Source organism: Periophthalmus magnuspinnatus, chromosome 3, assembly GCF_009829125.3.
Source record: "Periophthalmus magnuspinnatus isolate fPerMag1 chromosome 3, fPerMag1.2.pri, whole genome shotgun sequence".
Taxonomy (NCBI): Eukaryota; Metazoa; Chordata; class Actinopteri; order Gobiiformes; family Gobiidae; genus Periophthalmus; species Periophthalmus magnuspinnatus.
Window position 1 is genome coordinate 28,117,995 of NC_047128.1, and position 27,668 is coordinate 28,145,662.

At 40.5% G+C, this 27,668-nt stretch overlaps 5 protein-coding genes across 5 annotated transcripts; 2 read left to right on the forward strand and 3 right to left on the reverse strand.

Annotated features, from left to right (window-relative positions):
* Positions 1 to 535: 535 nt before the first annotated feature.
* chrna5 (cholinergic receptor, nicotinic, alpha 5) lies at positions 536 to 9,338 on the forward strand. The gene is made up of 8 exons (XM_033984713.2): positions 536 to 714; positions 1,018 to 1,154; positions 5,017 to 5,168; positions 5,287 to 5,331; positions 5,805 to 5,914; positions 6,181 to 6,358; positions 6,418 to 7,110; positions 7,383 to 9,338. The coding sequence occupies exons 1-8, from the start codon at positions 695 to 697 to the stop codon at positions 7,539 to 7,541; spliced, it is 1,494 nt and encodes a 497-aa protein (XP_033840604.2). The 5' UTR covers positions 536 to 694; the 3' UTR covers positions 7,542 to 9,338.
* On the forward strand, positions 8,071 to 9,645 carry LOC117393872 (UDP-glucuronosyltransferase 2B31-like). Its single transcript, XM_033991881.2, has one exon. It carries the CDS (start codon positions 8,095 to 8,097, stop codon positions 9,643 to 9,645), a length of 1,551 nt encoding a protein of 516 aa, XP_033847772.2. The 5' UTR covers positions 8,071 to 8,094.
* Positions 9,646 to 12,288: 2,643 nt separating this feature from the next.
* LOC129457218 (uncharacterized) lies at positions 12,289 to 13,466 on the reverse strand. The gene is made up of 4 exons (XM_055229886.1): positions 13,402 to 13,466; positions 13,301 to 13,336; positions 12,935 to 13,234; positions 12,289 to 12,614 (listed from the first exon to the last, which is right to left on the reverse strand). The coding sequence occupies exons 1-4, from the start codon at positions 13,424 to 13,426 to the stop codon at positions 12,289 to 12,291; spliced, it is 687 nt and encodes a 228-aa protein (XP_055085861.1). The 5' UTR covers positions 13,427 to 13,466.
* A 1,246-nt stretch (positions 13,467 to 14,712) lies between these two features.
* chrna3 (cholinergic receptor, nicotinic, alpha 3) lies at positions 14,713 to 19,884 on the reverse strand. Its single transcript, XM_033984725.2, has 6 exons — positions 19,776 to 19,884; positions 19,332 to 19,471; positions 17,735 to 17,779; positions 16,675 to 16,784; positions 15,341 to 16,547; positions 14,713 to 14,935 (listed from the first exon to the last, which is right to left on the reverse strand). Exons 1-6 carry the CDS (start codon positions 19,831 to 19,833, stop codon positions 14,807 to 14,809), a joined length of 1,689 nt encoding a protein of 562 aa, XP_033840616.2. The 5' UTR covers positions 19,834 to 19,884; the 3' UTR covers positions 14,713 to 14,806.
* Positions 19,885 to 22,061: 2,177 nt separating this feature from the next.
* On the reverse strand, positions 22,062 to 26,608 carry chrnb4 (cholinergic receptor, nicotinic, beta 4 (neuronal)). The gene is made up of 6 exons (XM_033991143.2): positions 26,521 to 26,608; positions 24,745 to 24,890; positions 23,870 to 23,914; positions 23,601 to 23,710; positions 22,478 to 23,516; positions 22,062 to 22,268 (listed from the first exon to the last, which is right to left on the reverse strand). The coding sequence occupies exons 1-6, from the start codon at positions 26,567 to 26,569 to the stop codon at positions 22,104 to 22,106; spliced, it is 1,554 nt and encodes a 517-aa protein (XP_033847034.2). The 5' UTR covers positions 26,570 to 26,608; the 3' UTR covers positions 22,062 to 22,103.
* Between the last annotated feature and the right edge of the window lie 1,060 nt (positions 26,609 to 27,668).

The following is a 27,668-nucleotide window of genomic DNA, read 5'->3' on the forward strand; positions in this document are numbered from 1 at the left end:
GATTAACACCAAAATAGTGAGCAGCCAAATCATCTAAAGCATCTAAATCATCATCAGCATCTAAAGTTATAGCCTATTTTTGTGCTCGTTTATCTTGACATGATGTGAGACAAACGCGTGCATTAGGTCTGTGACACTGGCGAGGCACTGTATGGAAGTAGACCTACAGGCTAAGTCCATACATTTGGCTCTATTTTCGATTGATACAAATAGCAACCAAAATTCGGTATGCTCAATCACCACCTTGACTACAATTGTCATTTTAAGCTGTCCTGAGCATTGCCTGAGTAGCCCTATTTTTATAAAGTAGAAAGCTGGTGGATGAATTGGCTACCCAAAAAAACAAAAACCATATAGACCCTATGGATAAGAATATTCATCTGTTCTGTCATGCCTTAACTAATCCCACCCAGCCTGGTATTAGTGCTGCAAGATGATCAGGGATACTGTGAAGGAGGGGGTGGGCTCATATCAGAAGAGGAGGAGGTGGGGTGGGCTCATATCAGAAGAGGAGGAGGTGGGGTGGGCTCATATCAGAGGAGGAGGGGGTGAGGACAAAGATGGGGTTTGCGTGTTATTCACAATTGAAGAAAGCTCTGAGTGAACCATCATCATTGCCAGGCAGCGAAAGGAAATTTCATGGAGGAATAGAGGATCATCCCAGCATCCCCGCTACTGTCGCGAAGGTGCCCTGATGACAGAGCTTTGGCCAAGGTATGCTCACACACCATTTTTGGGGCTTTTGTGAGGTGCGCAGATGTTAGGCTATGGTAGGATAGGTTAGCAAGGTGAAAGACGAGGAAGGGTATTTCTGAATCTTCATTTCAAATGCTGTATTTTTAGCTGAGCATGTCCATAATTCTGAGATGTCTGTGTTTTATTCAAACAACCCACTCTCTGCATAAACATAGACCCATACAGTCATTATGAGACACACTAGCTATCCTTATGGTGAATATAATGGGGTAAAAATGTCTCCCCTGACATTATATGTGTAAATAAAGTGTTTGTTTTTAGGACAGTAAAGGTTGTTCTGCGGGAAATTGGTGCTTTCACTGATATGATGCTGAGAGCTGGAGGAGCAGACACCTCTGGCACATCATTGCTACTCCTGCTGCTTCTGTTCTCCTGTAACCACCTGTGCCACTCGCTGCGTAAGTTTACACTCATTCATTCATTAAAGAGATATGTAAATTTCTTTTATGACTTATATGGAATATGAGAGGATTGCTAACGGTTGGGTGAGGCTGTAGGTGGACTGTTGATAAACAAACTGATCAATTAAATTTTACCGTTTTTTAGGAATAATAGCATAATCAAATAAAAATAATCAAATAATAATTATGGTATTATGGTCTTCAGTATCCTTAGTATTTCTGTATGTCTCTCAGGGTTGTGCTTAGTGGTACGATAGGGTCATTTTTTTTCTTTTTCTCAGATTTCCTTTATTCAATTATTACTGCATTTCATTGTTTAACATTTTAATGTTTTACCATCATTAAGCTATATTATGTTATGTGGTAGTTTTGATGCCAGTCTGCTTATGTGTTTTGTCTTTTTCTTTTATCCAATTCACCAGGATTTTTGAAATGTGTCTTCGGAGGCAATAGAGATGATGAATTTGTTGATTTCCTACTCACTGACTGATGGTGTTAGAGCCTTTGTCTATATTGATCCACATAGTGGTGACAACGTGCATCTGTAAAGCCGCTGTAGCTGGGCTTTAGCCACAATCTTTCTTCATAAATTACATTTATTACTTCCATGGTGACCGATTTACAGAGGGGGAAAAGGATTTTATAGCAATATAAAAAAAAAAGATCAATATTTTATTTTCTCTTTCAGCTCAGTTTTGCAAGATGCTCTGCAGAGTTATAACATTAACTACCTTCAACATATTGGAATGGCCAATTCAAAATCACTTCATAACAATCTGTTCTACAGAATGCAGATATTCATCCATCCATCCATCCATTTTCTTCCGCTTATCCGGGGCCGGGTCGCGGGGGCAGCAGTCTAAGCAGGGACTCCCAGACTTCCCTCACCCCGGACACGTCCTCCAGCTCCTCCGGTGGGACCCCAAGGCGTTCCCAGGCCAGCCAAGAGACATAGTCCCTCCAGCGTGTCCTGGGTCTTCCCCGGGGCCTCCTCCCGGTGGGACATGCCCAGAACACCTCCCTAGGGAGGCGTCCAGGAGGCATCCTGAGCAGATGCCCGAGCCACCTCAGCTGGTTCCTCTCAACGTGTAGGAGCAGCGGCTCTACTCCGAGCTCCTCCCGTGTGACCGAGCTCCTCACCCTATCCCTAAGGGTGCGCCCGGCCACTCTGCGGAGGAAGCCCATTTCAGCCGCTTGTATCCGCGATCTTGTCCTTTCGGTCATTACCCAAAGCTCATGACCATAGGTGAGGGTAGGAACGTAGATTGACCGGTAAATCGAGAGCTTCGCCTTCCGGCTCAGCTCCTTCTTTACCACAACGGACCGATACAGCGACCGCATCACTGCAGACGCTGCACCGATCCGCCTGTCAATCTCACGCTCCATCCTTCCCTCACTCGTGAACAAGACCCCGAGATACTTGAACTCCTCCACTTGGGGCAGAGACTCACCACCCACCCGGAGAGAGCAAACCACCTTTTTCCGGTCGAGAACCATGGCCTTAGATTTGGAGGAGCTGATTCTCATCCCAGCCGCTTCACACTCGGCTGCAAACCGCCCCAGTGCCTGCTGCAGGTCCTGGCTCGAAGAAGCCATCAGGACAACATCATCTGCAAACAGCAGAGATGAAATCCTGTGGTTCCCAAACCAGGCCCCCTCCGGCCCCTGACTGCGCCTTGAAATTCTGTCCATAAATATAATGAACAGAACCGGTGACAAAGGGCAGCCCTGGCGGAGTCCAACATGCACTGGGAACAGGTCTGACTTACTGCCGGCAATGCGAACACAGCTCCTGCTCCGGTCATACAGGGACCGGACAGCCCTTAGCAAAGAGCCCCGGACCCCATACTCCCAGAGCACCCCCCAAAGGACACCACGAGGGACACGGTCGAATGCCTTCTCCAGATCCACAAAACACATGTGGACTGGTTGGGCATACTCCCATGAGCCCTCGAGGACCCGATGGAGAGTATAGAGCTGGTCCAGTGTTCCACGACCAGGACGAAAACCACACTGCTCTTCCTGAATCCGAGGTTCGACTATCGGTCGGATTCTCCTCTCCAGCACCCTGGAATAGACCTTACCGGGAAGGCTGAGGAGTGTGATTCCCCTGTAATTGGAACACACCCTCCGGTCCCCCTTTTTATACAGAGGGACCACCACCCCGGTCTGCCATTCCACAGGTACTGTCCCCGACTGCCACGCGATGTTGCAGAGACTTGTCAGCCAAGACAGTCCCACAACATCCAGAGACTTGAGGTACTCAGGACGGATCTCATCCACCCCCGGAGCCTTGCCACCGAGGAGCTTGCCAACCACGTCAGTGACTTCAGCCAGGGTGATGGACGAGTCCGCCTCTGGGTCCCCAGTTTCTGCTTCCTCCTCGGAAGACGTGACAGTGGGATTGAGGAGATCCTCAAAGTATTCCTTCCACCGCCCGACAACATCCCCAGTCGAGGTCAGCAGCTCTCCACCCGCACTGTAAACAGTGTTGGTGAAGCACTGCTTTCCCCTCCTGAGGCGTCGGACGGTTTGCCAGAATCTCTTTGAGGCCGTCCGATAGTCCTCCTCCATGGCCTCCCCGAACTCCTCCCAACCCCGAGTTTTTGCCTCTGTGACTGCCCGAGCCGCGGCACGCTTGGCCTGCCGGTACTCATCAGCTGCCTCAGGAGTCCCACGAGCCAACAAGGCTCGATAGGACTCCTTCTTCAGCTTGACGGCATCCCTTACTTCCGGTGTCCACCACCGGGTTCGGGGATTGCCGCCGCGACAAGCACCACAGACCTTACGACCACAGCTACGAGCAGCCGCATCAACAATAGAGGTGGAGAACATGGCCCACTCGGAGTCCATGTCTCCAACCTCCCCCGGGATCAGGGAGAAGCTCTCCCGGAGGCGGGAGTTGAAGACCCCCCTGACAGAGGGCTCCGCCAGACGTTCCCAGCAGACCCTCACAATACGCTTGGGCCTGCCAGGTCTGTCCGGCTTCCTCCTCCGCCAGCGGATCCAACTCACCACCAGGTGGTGATCAGTTGACAGCTCAGCTCCTCTCTTCACCCGAGTGTCCAAGACACGCGGTCGGAGGTCAGATGACACGACAACAAAGTCGATCATCGACCTCCGACCTAGAGTGTCCTGGTGCCATGTGCACCGATGGACACCCTTGTGCTCGAACATGGTGTTTGTTATGGACAAGCTGTGACTAGCACAGAAGTCCAATAACAAAACACCGCTCGGGTTCAGATCGGGGAGGCCGTTCCTCCCAATCACGCCCCTCCAAGTGTCACTGTCGTTACCCACATGGGCGTTGAAGTCCCCCAGGAGAACAACGGAGTCCCCGGTTGGTGCACTGTCTAGTACCCCTCCCAGGGACTCCAAGAAGGCCGGGTACTCTGCACTGCTGTTTGGCCCGTAGGCCGACACAACAGTGAGAGACCTGTCCCCGACCCGAAGGCGCAGGGGACGCGACCCTCTCGTTCACCGGAGTGAACCCCAACACGCAGTGGCTGAGCTGTGGGGCAATGAGCAAGCCCACACCACCAGGCGCTCGCTGCCGAGCACCCACCCCAGGCCTGGCTCCAGGGTGGGGCCCCGGTAACGCCAGTCCGGGCGACGTAAACTGCCTTGTTGTATTTTTCTTCATGAAGGGCTGCAGATATTCATGTAAAATTAAATAAAATCAAACACAAATAGCATAATGTAAATGACAACCTTCTGTAACATGCTGAGCAAAGTACTGCTGGTGCTGCATTGTTCTGTGCTTTACTGCTTATGTCGCAGATGTCTGTCTAAATATTAGAATCTGAATGTCACATCTTGTGAATTTGAAAATGTCTTTTTAAAATTTGTGTTATTTTAGGGGTTCCAAATCTCTCTTCTTATGCAAAAGCAGAGGACAAGCTTTTTAAATACCTCTTTGGCAGCTACCAGAAATGGGTTCGTCCAGTTGAATACCTGAACCAGACAATTAATGTGAAGTTTGGACTGGCTATCTCTCAGCTGGTTGATGTGGTAAAAATGTTCATATTAATAACTTCATTATACTATACAAACTGGAATATACAGTAATGCCTTCACTATTATATATAATAATTATTTTTCTTTTTTTAATTGCATGGATTGATTTTAGGATGAGAAAAACCAGCTTATGACAACGAATGTATGGATGAAACAGGTATGTTCATTTTTACAGTTTTTAGTTATGCACTATTTTCTTTAGGGCAAAAGAATACAGCAAACCAAACCATTGGTCCACTGGCAATTTACAGCACTTCTCGGATACATTTTCATGTGTTCTGGTATCATTTCACTGACATCTGGGTACATTTGGCTCTGTGCCCACACACCTGCCACCAGTCCTCCAGTCTCCTGTATGTCTCCCTGTCACCCTTATTCATGATCTTGGGTTTCCTGAGTGTCATTCATTTTATAAATTATGTCCCCAGACCATTCTATTGTCTTCCAGGTCAGTTACTAGCTTTCACATTGATTGATTACACTGTGTGAAATCATAAAACAGATGGATGTCACTTACTTAATGAAAATAATAGAATCTTTTTTGTGAATTAATTGTCAATCAGCTTCACTTTGTTTACTTTTTATTGCCTCATTTTATTCATGTGTTCGCCTATTTTATTTCTCTTGTAGGAATGGACAGATATGAAACTCAGGTGGAACCCAGAGGACTATTTAGGAATCACAACTGTCCGAGTTCCCTCTGACAGGATATGGCTCCCAGATGTTGTTCTATATGATAAGTATGTCACATGTTATTTTGCAGATATTCATACATACCTTCATAAAACCTAGTAGCATGCATATTTACTAATACAACCACCATTCACCGTTGCTATTACTATTAGATATATTTATATAGATAATATATATTAATATAGCTGGCATTACTCCATTTGTTATTATTAGGAAAATGCTAGGTCTGCATGTATTAACTACTCAAACCTGTCAAGGCAAATACTGATTTGCTTTTAAAAAATCTATATAGTGATGAATTTTAAATCTACAGTTCAGATGGTCGTTTTGAAGGCACAGTAACCAAAGCTGTTGTGAAGTATGATGGAACTATAACTTGGACACCTCCAGCCAATTACAAGTCTGCCTGCACAATAGACGTCACATTCTTCCCCTTTGACCTCCAGAATTGTTCAATGAAGTTTGGCTCGTGGACATACGATGGCTCACAGGTTAGTATTTATCTTCAGGGTATTAAAAATAGCACAAATAAAATATTTTTGTCTTCCAGGTTGACATAATTTTGGAGGACTTCCATGTGGACAAGCAGGACTATTTTGACAATGGTGAATGGGAGATTGTGAAAGCCACCGGCAGTCGTGGTTTAAGGAGAGATGGCAGTACTTCCTACCCCACTATCACCTACTTCTTCATCATTCGTCGACTACCTCTTTTCTACACTCTGTTCCTCATCATCCCTTGCATCGGACTGTCTTTTCTTACCATCCTTGTGTTTTACTTACCATCTAACGGTGGTGAGAAGATCTCGCTCTGCACTTCAGTTCTGGTCTCTCTCACTGTTTTCCTCTTGGTTATTGAAGAGATCATACCCTCCTCGTCCAAGGCCATCCCACTCATTGGCGAGTATTTGGTGTTTACCATGATTTTTGTTACTCTTTCTATAGTCATCACTGTATTTGCCATAAACATACACCATCGCTCTTCATCAACACATCATGGCATGGCACCATGGGTCAGAAGGATATTCCTGCATCGACTGCCTAAACTATTGTGTATGCGCAGCCATGTGGATCGATATGCCACCAGTGGAGTGGCCGGGACTATTGGGACTCTAGGACTTGGTCTGGAAGATTCAAGTCCAGAACTCACTCCACTTCTCAACAAAAGACAGAGCCTACAAGCAGCACTGGACTCCATTCGCTACATAACCATGCATGTGGTAAAGGAAAATGAAGTCAGAGAGGTAATTGTTAATATGTACTATGTTGTATGTAGAATGTAATGATATCACAGTGAAAAGCATCTAGAAGGAAGGCGCATATATTTTTAACCTGTTTGTGTATAGTTGTAGCTTAATTTCTCACTATGCCACACCAATGCCCATTAGCTATATAACTCACGCATAACAAATTAGTATATTGGTGAGCATAGTTGACTGTTTTGAGAATAGGCCTGATTGAGGGCTCCAGACCCACTTTGCTTACTTGGATATTTAAACAGGTGCTTTCTCTGCAGGTGGTACAGGACTGGAAGTACGTTGCCCAAGTGTTGGACCGAATGTTTCTCTGGGCCTTCCTCCTGGTATCAGTGCTTGGTTCTGCCCTGCTCTTCATCCCAGTGATCTACAAATGGGCCAGCATTGTTGTTCCGGATTATAGTGGAAGTACTCTCTAAAAAATAAAATCATGTGGACAACATATATAAAAGCACACGCCTCATTATGGAGGAGGCTGTTTAAGCACACTGAGAGCAAGGTGCAATCTGCAGATGTTATGACTTGTTTATGGAGTTATAGTCTACTGTTTCAAATAAACTGAAAATGTAGTATTATATTAGACTAAAACATCTGGATTATGTGATTCAATGTTGAGATCAATTTTACATTCTTTGCATTACTTAACATGCTGTAACTATAACTACATTTAAGGCATAGGTCTGTCATGTCTTTTTTAACAAAGGGTTTTTGTTCACGGATAAGAAAGACCCTCTTAAGAACCTAATCTTCTTACATAAACTCTGGTATTATATGCTGCTGTGAAGAACTCTTTTCTCACAATTTACAGATGAATAAGAGTGCCTGCTCCTGCTCCAAAGTAAAAAAGGTTAGTTTTGCTCAATAGTTTTTCATAATTTGTATAACTTATAACACTCATAAGTGATGTGTAATTATTTCAGGTAAAAGATGGTGCGTGTGCAGAGGAATTTTAAAGAAAATGTATTATTTTTCATGTTTCTGTCTTTTTTGTGGAGTACTTGTGATTGCGGCAAGATTATCATTGTTCCTTTGGAGGGGAGTCACTGGATTAACATGGACATCATAATCAAAGCTCTTCACTCTAATGGGCACACCATTACAGTTGTACGGACCACAGAAAGCTGGTACATCCCAGACAACGCCGAATATTTCAATACAGTTACAGTTCATGTTGAAGAAGCCTTCAATCCTGAATTTATGAATCCAATACTGGAAAAAATATTTCCATTGGAGAGAGGGGGAGGCTCTTTTATGACCTTTGCAAGTTTACAACTGGAGATGTTTACGGCAATGTATGACATGCATGGTCTCATCTGCAAAATGGCAAGAAGCATGTTCACAGATATAGATTTGATGAGTCATCTGAATGAGGGTAAATATGACTTGGTGCTCACTGACCCTGCGTGGGGGGCTGGAATTATGCTCGCTCACTATCTTAAATTACCACTGGTGTATAATGTACGCTGGGTTACAAGTGGAGAGGGGCATTTGGCTACTGCACCATCACCTTTGTCATACATTCCCATAACTGTTTCAGGACTGTCTGACAAAATGACTTTTGTACAAAGGCTCAAAAATATATTGTTCTATTTATTATGGCAAGTGCAGGATACATTTCTAATAGACCCACAGTATCAAGCAGTGTGTACAGAGTTCTTTGGGCCTAAAGTTAGATATAGGCACTTATTACAGGGGGCAGACATCTGGTTAATGAGAGTGGACTTTGTGTTTGAGTTTCCACGTCCTACGATGCCTAATATGGTCTATATGGGAGGGTTCCAGTGTAAACCTGCTCAACCGCTCCCTCAGCACTTAGAGGACTTTATTCAAAGTTCTGGAGACCATGGAGTTATCCTCATGTCTATGGGGACGTTTGTGAATGAACTTCCTCATGACCTGACAGATGACATTGCAGCAGCTTTTGCCAAGTTGCCACAGAAAGTCATCTGGAAACACAAAGGCTACAGACCGGCCTCTCTGGGAAACAACACTTTACTTGTGGACTGGATGCCTCAGAATGACATCCTGGGACACCCCAAAACCAGACTGTTTGTGGCTCACGGGGGGACAAATGGTCTTCAAGAAGCTATGTATCATGGAGTCCCTGTAGTGGGTGTGCCTGTGTTCTTTGACCAGTATGATAACTTACTGCGCCTTCAAGCAAGGGGAGGGGCTAAAATACTCACTCTGTCCACAGTAAATAAAAATAGCTTTCTTAGTGATATTCAAGAAGTCTTATCTGACCAATCATACAGGGAGAATATGCAGAGACTGTCCAGGCTGCACAGAGACCAGCCAATAGAGCCACTGAACAGGGCAATCTTCTGGATAGAGTTTGTCATGAGACACAAAGGAGCTGCTCATTTGAAATCTGAGTCCTATACCTTGCCATGGTATTCCTATTACTCTATTGACGTGATTATTGTTGTTTTGTCGGTAGTTCTATCCATTTCTTGCCTTCCCTTACTATGTTGTAGATGGGGCTGTGCAGAGAAAAGGCTAGAAAAGTTAAAATCGCACTAAAGTTCATTCAGAGTCCTAATTCTGCACGTTTCTTGTTCCTTTACAGTGAAAAAGAATCGTTTTGGGCAGTAGACTGTGGATATTTGATTGTTAAATTTGAATGTTCCTTGCTGTCCCTGGCGGAAGTTTTCAAATTGCACGTTGACCATTATTTATATTTAAGCATTTTCACATCATCCAGGAAGTGTGCGTGATTATTGCGAAATGTTAGAAGTTGTACTTGTGTAATAAGAAGCATTCCCTACTTGTATGGGCAAGAAACTACATGCAAGAGATTTTGTTACAACGCCCAAAGACTTTTGTTCTCTTAACTGAAGCCTAGTCAGTGGAAAGGGTTTGTTTTCTAGTCAGAAATCAAGCATTATTATGTAAAAGTAATGAAAGTGCCCTTTAAGTCTAGGCCACAAATCTTCTATAGGACTATAGCTACATTACTTTATAATGCAAGTTTTACATTTTATGATTTACTCCCTATTTATACCAATAGTGTAGTTTTATCTTTAACAAACATTTAAAACATTAAATGGACCATTAAAGTGCATTATTTACACACAGCTGCCCTTGAATCGGGTGGTACAGATCCTTCAGCTCAGTCTCTTCTGGTTTTCTTTCCTCCATAGCACACTGTTTTCCTCCAGTTTTATAAAGTGTACAGCACTGAAACCATCTGGAACACAGTGCAGGGCACCACCTAAGGCCCATAGACAGTGAGACAAGCTCCATGTGCCATAAGCCCTGATGGGACAATGCAGCAGGAGATGAACATGTCATCGTACACCTCGTGTTTTACTTAAAATGCAGCTCTGACCGTTTATAATCATGTTTTAAATCATGATTATGGCCATAATAGTTGTAAATGAAGCTTAAATCAGCTGTATATGACTATGATCATAGTGATAACTGAGCATATGCAAAATTATGTTATTAAATCTTCATATATTTACAATAACTTTTAATTAAGCAATTAGAACCATCAAAAATATGCTAAAAATTATATATGCCATATTTTAGCTGAAAAGCATGGTTCAGTTTACCTGAAGACATTAAGGTAAAATGAGCCATGCTGAAGAGGCAACAAATATTGACCCTTTACAAACACAGGGAGAGAATATTTAAAGAGTCAGGGGGCTCAAACCTCATGGGGCTTATTTTACCTGATGCCTCAATTTACCTATTGTTTAAAAGTTGCATTTTTCACAGATTTAGATAAGCTTAAGTAAAATAATGGCTAAGTTTTAAACATATCAAAATGAATACTAAAACATGTATAGACCTATAAGTTACTTCAAGGAATGAATAGCCTAATGTTAGAATGGAAATATATTTATTCATAGATATATCAGAAATAATGTAACAAAATGCAACATTGTTAATTCTGTAATAAAACATAACATCAAAACAAAATTGTCACATTTCACTTCTTAACGCTCCTCTCCTTGACACCAAGTATCTGTCTTGCTGCATGAGGCATATTCTGGTTCATTGAGGTTTTCATATGATGCACCTGTGGTTGAGAAGAACAGTATTTTGATCTGCAGGTACTGCATTGTTAGAATAACTAAAAATATATACTATTCTAGTTGGGGTTTTCCATGACATCTCACTGAGAATAATATGTTTCTATGAAGCCCATAACATCATTGCAAATATAATCCTGTGAACTAAAATACATTTAGAAATAAAAAAAAAAAAAAAAAAAAAAAAAAAAAAACAGCCCTACCTCTAGAAGGCAAGACTTCATCATACACAGGGGCAATGTCAGGTGGGTAACTGTAGGGTTCATCTGTCCCAACATTTTGATACCTGAAAATTGCAAGTATCTTGTTAGATTTTGGTTAAAATAATAAAATTTATATTTATTTATTACCCAGAATTGTCATCATCAGTAAAGGAATATTCTACAAAGCAAGCATAGCCAACATTGGTTTAGACACATTCTACAATACGCATCTCATTTTTCCTCAGTTGTTTTGATTGTCAAACCTTGTACATCAGAAGACTGCTCGTTTTCTGTGGCCCTCCGGAGTTCTATTGCATTGCTGTCACTAACTTGTGCATGTGTTGAACTGACAAGAAGAAAAAATTATAAACTCAGCTGATAAACCAGTGACGTGAATGCACTTTTTAAATCAAAGAGAACTAGATCTCACCATGAAATGCAATTAAGGTCACATGTAATGCCTGTAAATGCCACACAAGTACAGCTAGTTTAATTTAGTATATTTAATCGTTGTAAGAGAATGCAGCTCTATTATATTGTACCTGATCTCCACATTGCATAAGGGCATATAATCAGGAATAACATCACTGCTATTACTGCGAAAAACACTGTTAGTCCAAAAGGAAAACCTTCAAAAGAGAATTAAAACAAGAGGATCAGCCTTCACATTAAAATGGTTTTCACTGTATTTAAGAGGAGTGCTCTGAATCAAAGCCTAACGTTATTCCAGTTTACACTCTGGTTCATTCATCCTGGTTCATAGTTTTATTCTTGGTAAGTCCTGATTGTGCACTATGTAACATTTTCTAGTGGAGGGTCCAACACCTGCAGCTTACAGTGCATCTTTAAACATAATGCTTTATATTATCCATTTGTATCTAATGTAAAAAACGTTAATAATTTTACTTAGACTGTGTACTCCACTAACCTTTTTGAACTTGAAGAATGACTGCATTATTTCCAGTGAGTCTTTCCGCATCCTTGAAGCATTGAGAAGGCCGAACCACACAGCTGTACAGACCCGAATCTTTCTGCACTGCATCTTGTATCACAAATCTAGCCTCTCTCTGCTTCACATCAAACCCCTGCACTTGGTAAATGGCTCTATCTCGCATCAGGTATGACTGCACGGAGCCACAGTCATCAAGAGTTTGCAGAACATACGGAAGAGAACATACAAATTCAACTTTTGCTCCCTGGCTGACCGAAGACGGACTGGACAGTGTCAAGTTAGCAGGCTGAAAGTTTGCTGCAAGAGAGATACAATAAAAAAATAAAATAAAATAAATATAATAATAATAAATAATAATAATAATAATAATAATAATAATAATAATAATAATAATAATAATAATAATAATAATAATAATAATAATAATAATAATAATAATAATAGTAATAATAATAATAATAATAATAATAATAATAATAATAATAATAGCTGTGTATGAATAAGTGCACAGCTATTAAATAGTTTCTAAGCTTGATATACAACCTTGATGAAAATACTGTAAAAATGACAACTGAAGGAACAATTTACATAAATAACAATAAAAATAGTGTAAATACCTAAGACGTGGATTCCAATGCTGTTTATTCCTGTGGCGTTGACCTCATCAGGCTTGTACTCACTGATGGAGTGGACACAGCTGTATTCACCACTATCAGTTGGTGTAACTTTTGTTAATGTGAATGTAGAATCATTTTCCTCAGGCTTTTGACTCAGTCTTTCGACCCCAGTTCCATTATTACATAAATACACATAGACTGGTGTGTTTTTCTTGAACCCAAAAGTACTGCATATCACATGGAGGTTACTGTTCTCACTTACTATTCTCTGTGGAACCAAAATTCTGGCAGGAGAAATATCTGAAAAACAAATATTGATGTAAACAGAAATGTATAACGTATAAAAATGTGAAAATAAAAGTTTACCTTTAATTTGGCCTGTCACCTCATGCATCAAAACACCTTAAAAGTACACAATTAGACATTACATTCTCCTTTAAAGTCATTCAAAATTGACAAATACTTACAGAGCAGAAATGTGAATGCGTTCATTGTGCAGCTATGAGCAGAATGTTCATGTCTCAAGTAAACTGAAACTGTAGGACACTATAAATAATTGTATTCGCCTCACAAGTGACCTGTGTATTTATGTGTGTGGGCAAGTATTTATCACATTACGGGGACTAAAGTGTACAGATTCACATCATGGGGACGTATCCGCCTTATCGGGACAAAAATCAGGTTGACATAAATCCTTTATTACATAATTATACAGGCCTGTATTATTAGAGCAACGTGATTTAAAGTTCAGAAATGTGTGAAAATAGGTTAAGGTTTAGGTAAGGAACGTGACTATGGTTACGGTTCCAGGAAATGAAGCATGGAAACCCAACATGTGTGTGTGTGTGTGTGTGTAACGATAACTAACTGACTATAGTAAGAAATGGAAACTTTATGACAAATGGTTATTCTTGATTAGCCTATTTCTAATGCAAACATTTAATGCATTTATTACAGTCCTTGCACCATCTTCATCAAAATTCCTTATTTTTCACACAGGCCTTTGCACAAATATAATGTTTCTTTCAGACTTTTATTCAATCTTCCATTAGATGTTCATGGGTCTTGTGCACTTATTTCCAGATCAGCATGAATAAAGTTGAATTAATTAAAAAGCCCTTCAGAATGATTTAACATTTTGATCATTTGTTTTCATTTCAGTGTATATTATAGGGAATTAAGTGAATATTAAAAATAATAATAATAATAATAAAACCTGTGTTAGCATGGTTTGCTCATAAAACCTGAAATATATGTATTTCCAGAGAATTAGTTCGATGAAAAGAGGAATCCAATAGTCTCTCCATCATTTTCATGCTTGTTTATTGATTATGATTCAATATGGAGGCAAAAGGACCTGAGTTAGCTCCACTGGGAAGAAGGGAATGTTGAAATTTAGTTTCTGAAACAGCACAATGCAATATAAAATTTGACCAATAATCAGGTTTAATAATATGTAATATATGTATATGTTTAAGGTTTTGTTTTTTTTAAATTTATTTATTTACAGAAATTAGCTGCACACAAAAAACACATTTCCCTACAGTTCAATCACACATAACTGAACACAATACAAAAATAAATAAATAAAACTTTTCACCACACGATGGCACTATCATCAACATTTTGACACTGTAGATGTGAACAGTGTTTCCTTTCCTAAAAAAGGTTGATCCAGGAATTTCCATAGAGTGTACTATTAATCTAAAATGTTTTGAAGCTACTTATTTTTCTATAAAGTAAAATATATGCCTAAAATATACACCTTTAGGCCATATAAAAACTCTATCACAAAGCACTTTTTTGTCTTGGGAAAAATCCAAAAATGGTACAGTGTAATGGTCTGAGTATTTTTAATTTAGTCCAAACAAGTTAAATGTCCTCTCCCAGCAGCAGCGGCTGTAGGAAGAGACCAGCTGTTCCCAGGATACACACAAGGACGAAAACCCACAAGAAGATCCTATCGATAACCATGGCAACATATTTCCAGTCATCTTGAACCTACAAGGGGAAAAACAGAAAAAAAAGAAAAGCTGAGCAAAGCAAGTTTCATTGTGCGTTAAAAGCTTCATCAAAACACACCGTAACATGAACAATTGGGAAATGATGCGTGTGTCAGCAGTAATACTTTATAGGCTTTGATTTGTAATACAATATGTGACTCCCTAAGTTCCAGGATGAATTCTCTTGTTATTCTTAATTTCTCTTCTCTTAGGCATAATAGTCTTTGTCTAATAAAGGTATAATTATCCCAGAATATCATGGAATATCATACAACACAATTACTGGCTTATGATTGCTCTTTCCCTAACAAACTTTAACTCCCTTAGCATGAATATTAATGTTATTCTTAAACCTTTGTCACGTTTTACTATCCCATTTACTGACATTAAACATCACACTCACCTCCTTTGCTTCATTCTGTAACCTCATATTCTCCGCTATGTACTTGACGCTTTCAATGGCCTCTCTAACCTCTGGAGAGATGGGCAGCAGAGACATCAGCGCCCCATCCAGAGATTCCGAGCTGGAACACTGGCTTCCCGCTGTGGTCCCGGAAGGCCCAACTCCTCCGGTGAGTGCTCCCAGACTCCCCAATCCGGCGCTCCCACCTCCAGAGTCCACGGGCAGTTTGCTTGACCTCTGATGCCAACAAGGGTTACACCTGTCCTCGCAACACAGCATCCCAGCGGTTGTATTTTTTCCCGGAGGTCCGTTGAGGTTGTTTAAATTGGATAACTCTGTGCTGTTGAGAAGTCTTTGCCGGTTTGCGAGGCTCGACACAACGCTGCACACTAGAGCTTGTGGTTTATGCTTCTTCTGCAACGTAGAGGCCGAATGAATGGCGCACGATTTTGGATGTTGAAAACCGTCACCGTCACTGGATATTGTCACTCCGTCTGGATCTCTTTCTGGTCTGGTCATAAACATAATTTTGGGAAGAAGACTCAGAAAGACGGTCCGAACCCAACGCGGCATTGTGTGAGTTTTGGGCGTGCGGTAGTGGACGTTTAAAACAAAAACTGTGATCACGATGGAAAGGGTGACGAAGATCATGGTGAAAAGGAGGTATTCGCCAATCAGAGGGATGACTAAAGAGGTTGAAGGGATGGTTTCGGTTATAACCAACAGGAAAACAGTTAGTGACAGAAGCACCGAAATGCACAGAGTGACTTTTTCTCCACAGTCGGATGGTAAATAGAAAACAAGGACGGTTAGGAAAGATATTAGGAGACATGGGATGATCATGTTGATAGTATAAAAAAGAGGAAGTCGCCGAATGTACAAGGAATAAGTGATGTCCGTGTATATTTCTTCACAACAGTTGTACTTAATGTCATGTTTGTAGCCAGGAGCGTCGATGATCATCCACTCCCCGCTTTCCCAGAAGTCTTTGAGATTAATAGTGGATCCGATGAGAACCAGGTCTATCTTGGCTTTGTCGTAAGTCCATGAGCCGAACTTCATGGTGCAGTTTTGGTAGTCAAAGGGGAAGTAAGTGACGTCGATCTTACAGGAGCTTTTGAAAATGGCCGGCGGGATCCAAGTTACGTCGCCGTTATAGCGGAGAAGAGCTTTGGTTTTGTCATCTACCTGGAAATCTCCCACTGCGCTGCAAAGAGAAACGGGAATGAAAACGAAATTAATCAACACGTTAGTCATTACCAAATCTATTCCAACAGCACGTCTTCACTGTATCTATCAATGATGTACTTTTTAAAAATGTGTTGATATCTTACTTGTTGTAGAGGACTATGTCAGGTTTCCAAATCCGGTTGGAGGGAACTCTGATGAATTCCACACCTCCAAATTCTTTCGGATTCCATCGAAGTTTGTAGTCATTCCATATCTAAAAAAGGATTGCATGTGATAGTGACTTACGTGCTTGAATAGTGATGATCCAGTGAATAAGAAAAGATTGATAGAATGCATTTTAAGCCTAAGTTTCTCCAAGTACTTTGTAAGACTGAGTTCATTATTCATACACTCAACAGTCACTTTGGGAATGATAACATACTACAGTTCCACAAACAATGGAGACAATCTGGGTAATGTCTTTATGTAAGAAAAGGGGGCAGTAGGATTTGAACCTGCTCACGTCTTACTAGGCTTTTTAATGGCAAATAATGAGGCTACTGCAGCTTAAATAAAGGAATAATAATATTTACATGTACGAATATATATTGTAGTCACAAAAAGTCAACGTTCTTATGAGTAAATCTGAGTAAAAGAGTATCTGGAGTGGAGACAATGTACATTCATAATCTAGCTAGTGTTTTATGGACCTTTTAGCTGGTGTCATGTGACCTCCATTTCATAACAAAAGATCCTCATGAGACTCATAAACCCACCACCAGAGTCGTAACATTTTTTTTTTTTAAACTTAATTATAGGAAAACAATAAAATGCTAGAATGTGCAGCAAAATTAAAATAGCTAGTGGGGAAAATGCACCTTCTCTCGGTCTTTTTGATGCATAGTGCTTTTGAAAAACCATAGCAGTTAATGAGTTATGAGGCACTGAAAATAGTACGCTGGTTCGAAGCCATTTCCGTAGAGCAACTGTAATAATGAAAGTAGGCTACGTTTAGTCCTTAAGCTTGGTATAAAACTCCAAACAGATGCTAGAATGCTAAAAATCTGTTTATGTTTGGAACTCAGGAATCAATAATGTTCAAAAAGACCGTCTCATGAATAATGCAGGTTGGCCTGTCTGTCTAGCCGAGGACAATCATCTATGACAGACACTTGGATCCATACATAACCTTGTTCAAGGTCCATTTGTACACAGCAAACTTACATGTCTCAGCCAAAGATTTGTCTCCATGATCTGATTCACCTCATCCTGAAATAAGAAATGGATTAATTTAGTCAGAAAGTCTTCAGATGGAACTATAGGGAGTAATGCTTATCTTATACAGCATAACAATACAAATGAGAGCTGGAGCTGGAGATCTATCCATCTATCTATCTATCTATCTATCTATCTATCTATCTATCTATCTATCTATCTATCTATCTATCTATCTATCTATCTGTCTATCTGTCTATCTATCTATCAGTCCATGTGTCTGTCTGTCTGTCTGTCTGTCTGTCTGGACGTCCGTCCGTCCGTCCGTCCGTCTGTCTGTCTGGACGTCCGTCCGTCTATCTGTCTATCTGTCTGTCTATCTGTCTGTCTGTCTGTCTGTCTGTCTGTCTGTCTGTCTGTCTGTCTATCCATTTAAGACAACACAATAGAAACTACTATTATGTCAGTGTGAAATTGAAATGCTAATTGTCATCAGCTGTGCATAGTGAGAAAGGATGCATTACAAGTACTACACAAGTACTACTATGGCACTAGAATACATTTCTGATAAAAAAAAAACAAAAAAAAAAACAAAACAAAACAAATAAATAAACAAAATCTTTTACCCAAGGGCCCTCTGATGAGACAGATTTTGATTAGATGAGCTGATTTACTGATTGCAAACCCTGATGTTTTCCAAATCAAAGTACCACCTCCGCTCTGCTCTCGACCGGCCCGGGAGCATGTGGGACCATTCCCTGATTGTGCAATGATAGGTGACGCTGCTTGGGCAGATGAGCTATTTTATGGCCTAGATGAGCTGATGTAGCCTGCCGTAATTGACACAGGCTGCACACGGCCAATTGCAACTAGGTTAGAGGCATCAGGTGTGGGATGGGGAATAACAGTAATCCATCAGTGCTGCGAGCTGCAATAAGCTATTAACTGTGCCAGCAAGAAAATGTATTCTTGTTTGTTAGACTGGGAAATATCCAATACAAATACAGTGACATGTGCCTTTTAGAGTTTACATGATTAGAGAAATTTACAAAAAAATGTAAACACAAGGCCACATTTCAAGAAACTTGACATTATTTAATTTATGTCATATTTATTTTACCAGGCAAGAGTTTAGAACAAATTTGGTTTTACACTATCAATGCTACAACAGGCTACATAATTTATCCAAAAAAAAAATCTTGGTAGGTAGGTCATACACAGGGCCTGCTATAAGCACAACTCTCATTTATTATGCGTTGTTAAATGGGATAAGAAAGCTATTACCATTAATCCCTCCTAGTGGAACAAAAGCCAATGGATTTTCAGCACCGGAAGTCTTTAAACCATGAAGAAAAAGACTACCTCAAATGTGAGGCTTTTACAACCCATTGCCTGTATTAAAGTAAGCACAATGCTTGTGGGATATCCAAACTCATTCATGAGTGCTCGTCTAAAGCGGTAGCAGACGACTAACGGGTGGAGGCAGAAGAGCAGTAATCAGAAAGCTCACATTTTCCATCTTATACTGGGCACACAGAAACATGTCCTGTTTTCAGTTTGAAGACGTCAATTAACTTTTAATTCAAAGGAAAAGGCCATAGCTCACCACTTTGACCAGCTGTGACATGGACACCTCAAACTGCACGATGACAGGGTCGGACACATTCTCCACTGGCCGGATGTACTGGTTGTAGTTGGAGAATATTACAGAGAAGAGTTTATGTTCAGCATCTGAGCCAGAGGCACCTATGGGGTCAGACATGTATGTTAGCAACTGCTGTAGAGATCTGGAAATTGTTAAAGCATTATTTTAAGGATTGCAAGAGCCTTGTAGACCTATAGCAAGCTGCATTCTGCATGTAGCAATTATTGTAGCCATTCTCTGAACTTGCTAAATAATGTTCCGTAGCTTGTAATGCTAAAGGCCTGTAGAATTCGAAAGTTTAGCTTTTTATCCATTAATTTTAAACATTTGAAACATATTCTGTGATTTTACTTTCAGAAAAGCAAAGCAACAAGTAGGTTATTTAAAGGCTAAAGTTTAACTCACCCGGCTTCAGAGATGCTAAAATCAAAGAAATGGACCAAAGAAAAGTGTCAGACTTCATCCTGGAGCAGAGGAGACGGCTACATGAGTCCGCACGCTGAGCGCAGTGCTCCGTGAGGCACAGAGGAGGAGAAAGTGAGAGGAGAAAGCAGCTGTTGAGGCAGAGAGTGGAGAGAGAGAGAGGCCATGGAGCGTGCGCGCCCGCGCGCGGCACTGCGGAGCGCGTGGGACGCACTACGACTCAAGTGACCATACAGTGAGATCTACATACAGAGATCTACATACAGTGAGATCTCCATACAGTGAGATCTACATACAGTGAGATCTCCATACAGTGAGATCTACATACAGTGAGATCTACATACAGTGAGATCTACATACAGTGAGATCTACATACAGTGAGATCTCCATACAGTGAGATCTACATACAGTGAGATCTCCATACAGTGAGATCTACATACAGTGAGATCTCCATACAGTGAGATCTACATACAGTGAGATCTACATACAGTGAGATCTCCATACAAAGGTGTCCTGACCTAGTCTGTATTGTAGAGCTGCAGTAGTACTGTACTATGATAAACTCAGTCTGTGCAAACTGAGGTAAATAGTCTGATGTTTATATGTAACGTAGGCTACATAACTGTCATGTGACGAAGTGCCAGGCCTTTATTCGCTGTGAATTTAAAGTGAGACGTTGATATGAGAAAGTGAATACGTTTATTAAACAGGCACATTTCATTGTCTGTGGTACTGCTATTCGTGTAATACCGGCTTGTAGCCTACTGATTGATTTGTGGCTGAATAGGTATCCAACATAACTCTACTCCAGAGTGAGGTGGTTAGTGGTTTGTCCTTCACCTGGATGACCCTAAGACCATGAGGTTAAAATCACCCCGACTAATGTGCCTTGATGAATGATTGTCATTTAGCACAAAAGCTGATTGGACCTGGACCTCTCCTGTTATATTGTTCTGTTGGGATCCATAAGGATTCAAATATGTCAATTACAAAGTGATTTGACTCTCATGATATTTTGTCATTGCAACTGGGATGTAGGCTATGGATGAAAAAACAAAAGGTCCCTGATAAATCCTTTTTATGTCACTGAGTTGGCCTAGGTTCACTTGTATGGATCTATCAATGATTCATCAGTATGTAAATATGAATTATCTGCTCTGTGTCAGGAACAAAACGGGAAAAAGTAGATATAATCATTACCATAGGGTAGCTATCACTTAATCCAAATGAAGATTTGACAAGAGGCTGCAGTCTGCAGAATCTTTAATGAGCTCACTCAGCACTGTTTACTGAGCAGTAAGAAATGTGGAGCTTAGTAGTTAACAGATTGTGGAGCAAAGGTGTAAATGTCATTTATATTTTTGCCCTCAGCCAAAAAAGTATTTTACTTAATGGACATTCATCAGAGCAAAAATCAATATCAATTATTTTTCAGACAGTAGTTTTAATTGAGTTTATACATCATATGCGATTATTCCCTATACATAAAGAACAAGAATCCTTTGAACATTGTCCCGATTCTTAAATGTACACTTTTTAAAATAATTTCATTTTAAAATGTTTTCATTTTAGTGTGAATGTGTACATGTTTTTTGTTAGTTTCTTTCCACTTAGTTAAAGAACAGCTAATAAATAAATAAAGCCTACATGTTGGACAATAAGGATGTGCTTTTTTTTGGCATAATGTATATGGAACAGAACACACACTTTTAGTTTAATTTTAATATATTTAACTATCCACTTCCATCATTGAATTACAGTGATTACTCTGTTCCTCTGTTGTATTTTGTAAAATGCAGATTTATTATAACATGAGCATTATGGGTGAGCTCTTACTGATCCACAACACAGTTCTATGAACTGAAGAAGTGGTTTTGATGTGCAGCAAAACATCTTCACTCCTACAGCTTTTTGTCCAGTTGAGAGATTTGAATTTTTCTTTTACTATAACATAGTTCTAAATATTCACAAAACGTTTGCATAAAACTTGTCATGATATGTTTGTTTTAACTCAATTGGCTCATAAGTGAGCCCTATACCATTGTAAAAATCGGACGAGTTTTTCTCAGATGTAACACAGTTTAACTGGTTTTATGGTTTGTTAGTTTGGTCCATACTACACCAGGATCAAATGTAAACAAGGAATAGATCTAAAACCAGGATATCAACTGGACTAATTACAGAGTACCACCAAAGAAGTCCATGAAGTCCCAGTGTGAGACCCTCTAATGTACTCTAGTGTAACATCTACAGTATTTATTAACTGAATTTAAGTAAAATCTACTTTTCTCTTCTTGTAAATGCAACTCATCAAATACGTGGTGTCTCTGAACTGGGCTGTTGATTAGGAATGATCTGATTCTGAAAAACAGGTTGAAGAAACAGGCCAAGTGTTCCCACTACACACACAATAACAAATATCCACAGGAACAAGCGGTCCACTACCATGGCCACATATTTCCAGTCTTCAATGACCTGGACAGAAAAACATAATGGTAAGTAGTCAAATGAGAATGATTTAACAAAATAGTAAATCTGGCAATCATTGACTGTTTACTGCCAACTGGGGAATGAATAACACTATATTTATTGGGGGCGTAGGGAATACTGCTCACTCTCTTCAGGTATTATGAGTAATTAATTGACGGCTCAATCTCAAAAGCCTGAAAAAAAAAAGTACTTACACTTTGGTCATCATCATCTCCCATCATGTGCTCAGCCACAAAGCGCACACCGTTCACTGCCTCCCGGACATCACTGGCCCAGTCAGAGGTGCTTCTCTGATGGAGGTCTTGAGCTGAAGTGAAATCACTGGGACTAAAGTCTCCTTTTCTGTTAAAGCTAAGACGAAGAGATTCTGCCAGATTTTTATGTCCTGGAGTTGAAAGGGCTGAGGAGTCAGAAGGCAGCAAGACGGAGGAAGACATAGTAAATCCCGCTTTAGGTTCAACTGGACATCCTAAGCCCAAAATGGCCCTCCTTGCTCGTAGGCAGCGCTGCTGACGTAGCCTCTGCCGTGCAGAGTTATTGTTTGGTCGTCTCATGAACAGTAAAGTCGGCAGTTTGACTAGAAACACAAGTTTGACCCAAGCTGGCATAGTGTGGGTGCTTGGGGACCTATGGTGTACATTAAGCACACAAACACTTGTAATAATAGAAAATGTCACTAAGACCATAGTAAACATGAGGTACTTCCCAATCAGTGGCACATCGAGTGAGGTCGGAGGGACTATTTTGGATATTAACAACAGAAAAACAGTAAGAGCCAGAAGGACTGAGATACACAGGGTCATCTTCTCCCCACAATCGGATGGCAGGTAAAAAACCAGGATAGCTAAGGAGGTGATCAGCACACAGGGGATGATGAGGTTGATGGTGTAGAACAAAGGTTTTCTCTTGATGATAAAATCATATGTGAGGTCCACATAGGTGGGATCAAGAGGATTTACAGTCCGTCTGCCAGGCAGGGCCAAGATGTCCCACTCTCCACTTGGAGTAAAGTCGTCCATGCTGGCCACCTCGGACTTGAGAATAAGGTCTAATTCTGTGTGATCATATGTCCAAGATCGAAACTTGAGGGTGCAGTTTTGTTGGTCAAAAGGAAAATGCTTTACCTCAATTTTACAGGCGCTTTTGTAGATAGCTGGAGGGAGCCAGTTTATACTGCCATTGTAAAGAACTATTGCATTAGTAAATACTGTTACTTCATAAGTTCCATCTGCACTATAGGATGAATAAAAGGGGAAAACAACACCTTAACAAAATGCATAATTCATTATTCATATATTTACTTTTGGATGAACTTACTTATTATACAGAACAATATCTGGGAGCCAGATGTGTCTTGAAGGAATACGCAGCTTGTCAATGCCTTCATACTTTGAAGGGTCCCAGGCTAACCTGTAATCCACCCAGTGCTATGGAGACAGAGGGAGACTTAATGTTACGGTTCAATTACGCCCAATCATTTTCTCTGACATAATTACAGAACTGCTTTGTTCCGCACTTGAGGTTTAATTCAAGGGCATTTAGTCATTTATGTGCAATGTAATATTTAACATAATGACTGGCCTTACCTGAGTGAGCCATACATTTGTGGTCATAATCTGTTCCCTTTCATTCTGAAAGAACCAATTGGAAGATGGTCATCTGTAGTCTATACAGTGTGCAAGTGAAAACAACAGTATGTAGAATATCCCTTGACTTCTGTAAGCTAAAATAAAATGTTTTAAGACTACCACGATATTGCTTTTTGGTCCACTTGAGAGTACTTTTCATTGATCATAATGTCCAACTGTAGAAGCAGCTTGGATGAGTGGCTCAACATATTCACTCCTAAAAACCATTGTAGTTGAATCAACGTTTCTTTTGCAATCCAACTATATTCTGTGAATCCTTTTATTCATTTATCAGCTCAACAAATATTATTTTTCACTAAAATTTCAATTTGATGATGAAGTTGTAAAACCATTAAATTACTCAACCCTAGTTAAATAGGGAAGCCTCCCTGTGGGAGTTGGTCCTTACCCGGTCATTTTATTGCATTGACATAATGTTGCTAGCCAAAACAGTCTGAAAATCACAAAGGGTATGACCGGAACTCATAAAGATAGATTTGAAAAAGCGTCAGTGCCTTGTAGTGCAGGTGGGGAGGAGCCCACACAGTAAATCAGTGAACTGCTTCTGTCACTGACTGGCTTCAGCTGCTTTATTGAGGCTTTTAATCCAAATGTGCTGAAGCTTCAGTGTAGACATAACAGAAGCTCTCAGCTTCTCTCACTATATCTATCTTCACCTCATCCATTTACACCCACTCACTCTCAGCTTACTTGTAATAAATGTGTTTTTCCTTGACCTTTGTCAGTATATGTTATGTGGTCTGTCTATTTGTTTTCTAGCTTCTCACCCAGACGGAAACCCCATATTTACAAAAGATAGTTGTCCATTTTACCACACTGATGAGCTGAGCCAGTGACACTTGCAGTTTGACTGTGACCCTCTCTGTCCTGTTAACAGCCGGCCGGATGAGTGGATTGTAGCGATCCTTTCCCAGCAACCAGTTCATTAGGCGCTCTTCTGAATCAGCCCCACAGCTGCCTGAAAGCGCAAATTTAGATATATTTAACAATGAAAAAAAAGAAAAAAATAATACTAATAAAAAGGGGGAGACATACAGGCAAAACTCTTTTTCTTATTTATTTATTTTTTTAGGTCAGTTTGCTTTCTCAACATCTAAGATTTCACATGGAAAAACTGTCAAAGCTTCACCTAAACATGTTTTATTATTTGATAATTGAATCAACTTGCATCCATAGATTTATATGGGACATTGTCACTTTTGTAAAAATGCATTTTCATCACATAAGGACATGAAGATCATCCCTTAAAGTAGCAGTACAGAATCAGAATCGTACAGAAGGATTTGTTGATACTGCTTTTTAAGCTGGATTTCTTAACATTTTAACCAAAAACGAATAAATTTTATGCCAATTTTATGACAGTTTTCAGTAAAAAGCTTACTCAAATACTAAATAAGTAATAATACCAAATAAAAAGAAATTTAAACCTGCCTCCATACATTTTCCAGATGTATATGTCATAACTATGTGACAGATAAAGTCCCTTAATTAAAACAGTAATTTACAAAAAAAAAAAAAAAAAGAAAAAAAAAAAGGATTTTTTTCCTTACATTTATGTAGCCTAACTAAATGACAGAAGAGCTATTTAATTTTTTTTCCCTATTGACCTGCAGTGTCTAACCTTAAGTTTAACAAAATAAATGGACTGATGAACCTTCTCATACGTCGCCCCGCACTGGTTACACAAAAGGCAGGCAGTCCACCTGTAATGAGCTGCACTAATTGTGTAAAAAAAAAAAAAAAAAAAAAAAAAAAAAATTGCAAAAAAGACTTGACATATGAAGTGAGAGAAAGGTCAGACGTGGTAATAGAAACTGAAGTAAGCCACTGTAGATGAAAAGGTCACGATTTGTAGTGCCAAAGTGGTGTGAAGCATTTCAAATTTGTGATAGTGTTTTACATTAGAGCAGTCATTGCATCAACTTGAGCTTTCTGGCTAAACCCTTTCATTTTAAACAGCCTTCTTTCTAATAAGAGAAAAGTGTGGATGAGACAGTGAAAGCTGATGATGAAAGAAATTATTAACTATTTTCCATAAACTGCTACTACACTATAACAAAACAGTTTACATGAAACAAAATGAAGAGTTTCAAGGTGCACTATGTAACTTTTCTGGTGGAGGAGCTGCCACCTACTTGGAAATGTTATTACTTAGCTTAGAATGTTCCACTGTATGGCATTAAACTTCATCTATCTCCATGGAGACAACAGGTGACGCGACCAGGCAGTTACAGGTCAGATCTGAGGAAAGGTGTCCCCGCTCACGGTGCTATGTGGCCTCTGTTTTTAAGGTATTTCTAACTGTAAAAACACCTATAATTGTTTTAATGGGTTATTGGTTAAGGTTTATATCACACTGTGGAAAACAAAAACAATAACATCTCCAGCATCTTCCACCAGAAAAGTTACCGTTGTGCACCTGTAAATGCGCGAGGATGATTTCATGAGTTGTCAGTGTAGCTAAAGTGGCCTGGGCCTCATAAACCCACAGCAGCCTAAATGAACAGACTATCACGAGGTTTAACCAACTAAACCAAAGACAAAAGCAGATGAAATGTGCATAAAGCGTTTAGAAGGGCAACACTTACAGTAAATGAAGGAGAAAAGGTAAACGAGGATGGAGATAGTCCGCGTCATTTTTCCTGTACCGTCAGGTCAGGAGAAGTTGTGCGAGTCCCTCCAGAGCTGTGCGTGCCGCGCTCAGGCATGCCGCTCCCTCCCGGTCTGTCCGCGCTCCTTGTGTGGACAGTGGTGTCCCTCTCCGTGCTGTGCTGGTGCCTGGCTCTTCCCCTCTCCCGTGAGCGTGTGCTGCGCGCCGCCTGCGCCCAGTCAAGTGTCCGTGTGAGACCGCGCGGCTCTGCGCGCAGTCAGACCACCTGGTCAAAGAGCACTTTTGTATCCTATTACCCTACACCCCGTCAAAATGAGATATTTGCTCACAGCGGGTTACGGCTTCATTGGGGGTACTTTTGAACTGGGCTTGTCTTCTATTGTCTACATGCAATTAAGCCTAAATACATGTTTCTGGCCTGGTTTTGCAAAATTAGAAAGCAGCTCTAATGGTCCCACTCCACGTGTGCTAATGACCCCTTCACTACATTAGGCTATAGACTGACAGGGATGAAGCTAGTGACTGGTGACCACTTGCTGACTCCAAACACTTGGTTTGGTAGTGTACTTAGGGTGAGACAGGAAAATAAATTGTTCCACTGTAGTGAGATTTATCTGAGGTTAGGTTCAGTCAGATGAGGAGCAGAGCAATCTGACTGGAGCAGATTTACAGTGGCCCCACTGCTTAAAGCCTCATTATAATGGGCAGCAGAGGAACTGTATCAGGCATGAAGAGTAGTCCCAGCGACTCGGCCGTGTAATACATTTTAAATCCAAAGACTTCTATTGCGGATCATTGAGAGAGGATCAATAAGAGCTGATTAGTTCCTGACCCTCTCTTGTTTTAAGGGTCAAAACTATATACATACGTTTGTTTACAGCACAGAATATGTTAGAGACATGTGAAGACCAAACTGTTTTGACATTTACAATTAGCCTAAGTCATATCTAATGTAGCCAGCAGCAGGGGCTTTATTCACTCAAGTGTAAAATGATATAATATATATCCATATGACATATGGAGCTGCTGCTCTGTTAATGTTTTCATGATTCAGAGATGACATTTACTTGTATAGACTTAACAACATACAAGTCATAATAATATAAGCAACAGAGTCATAAATAA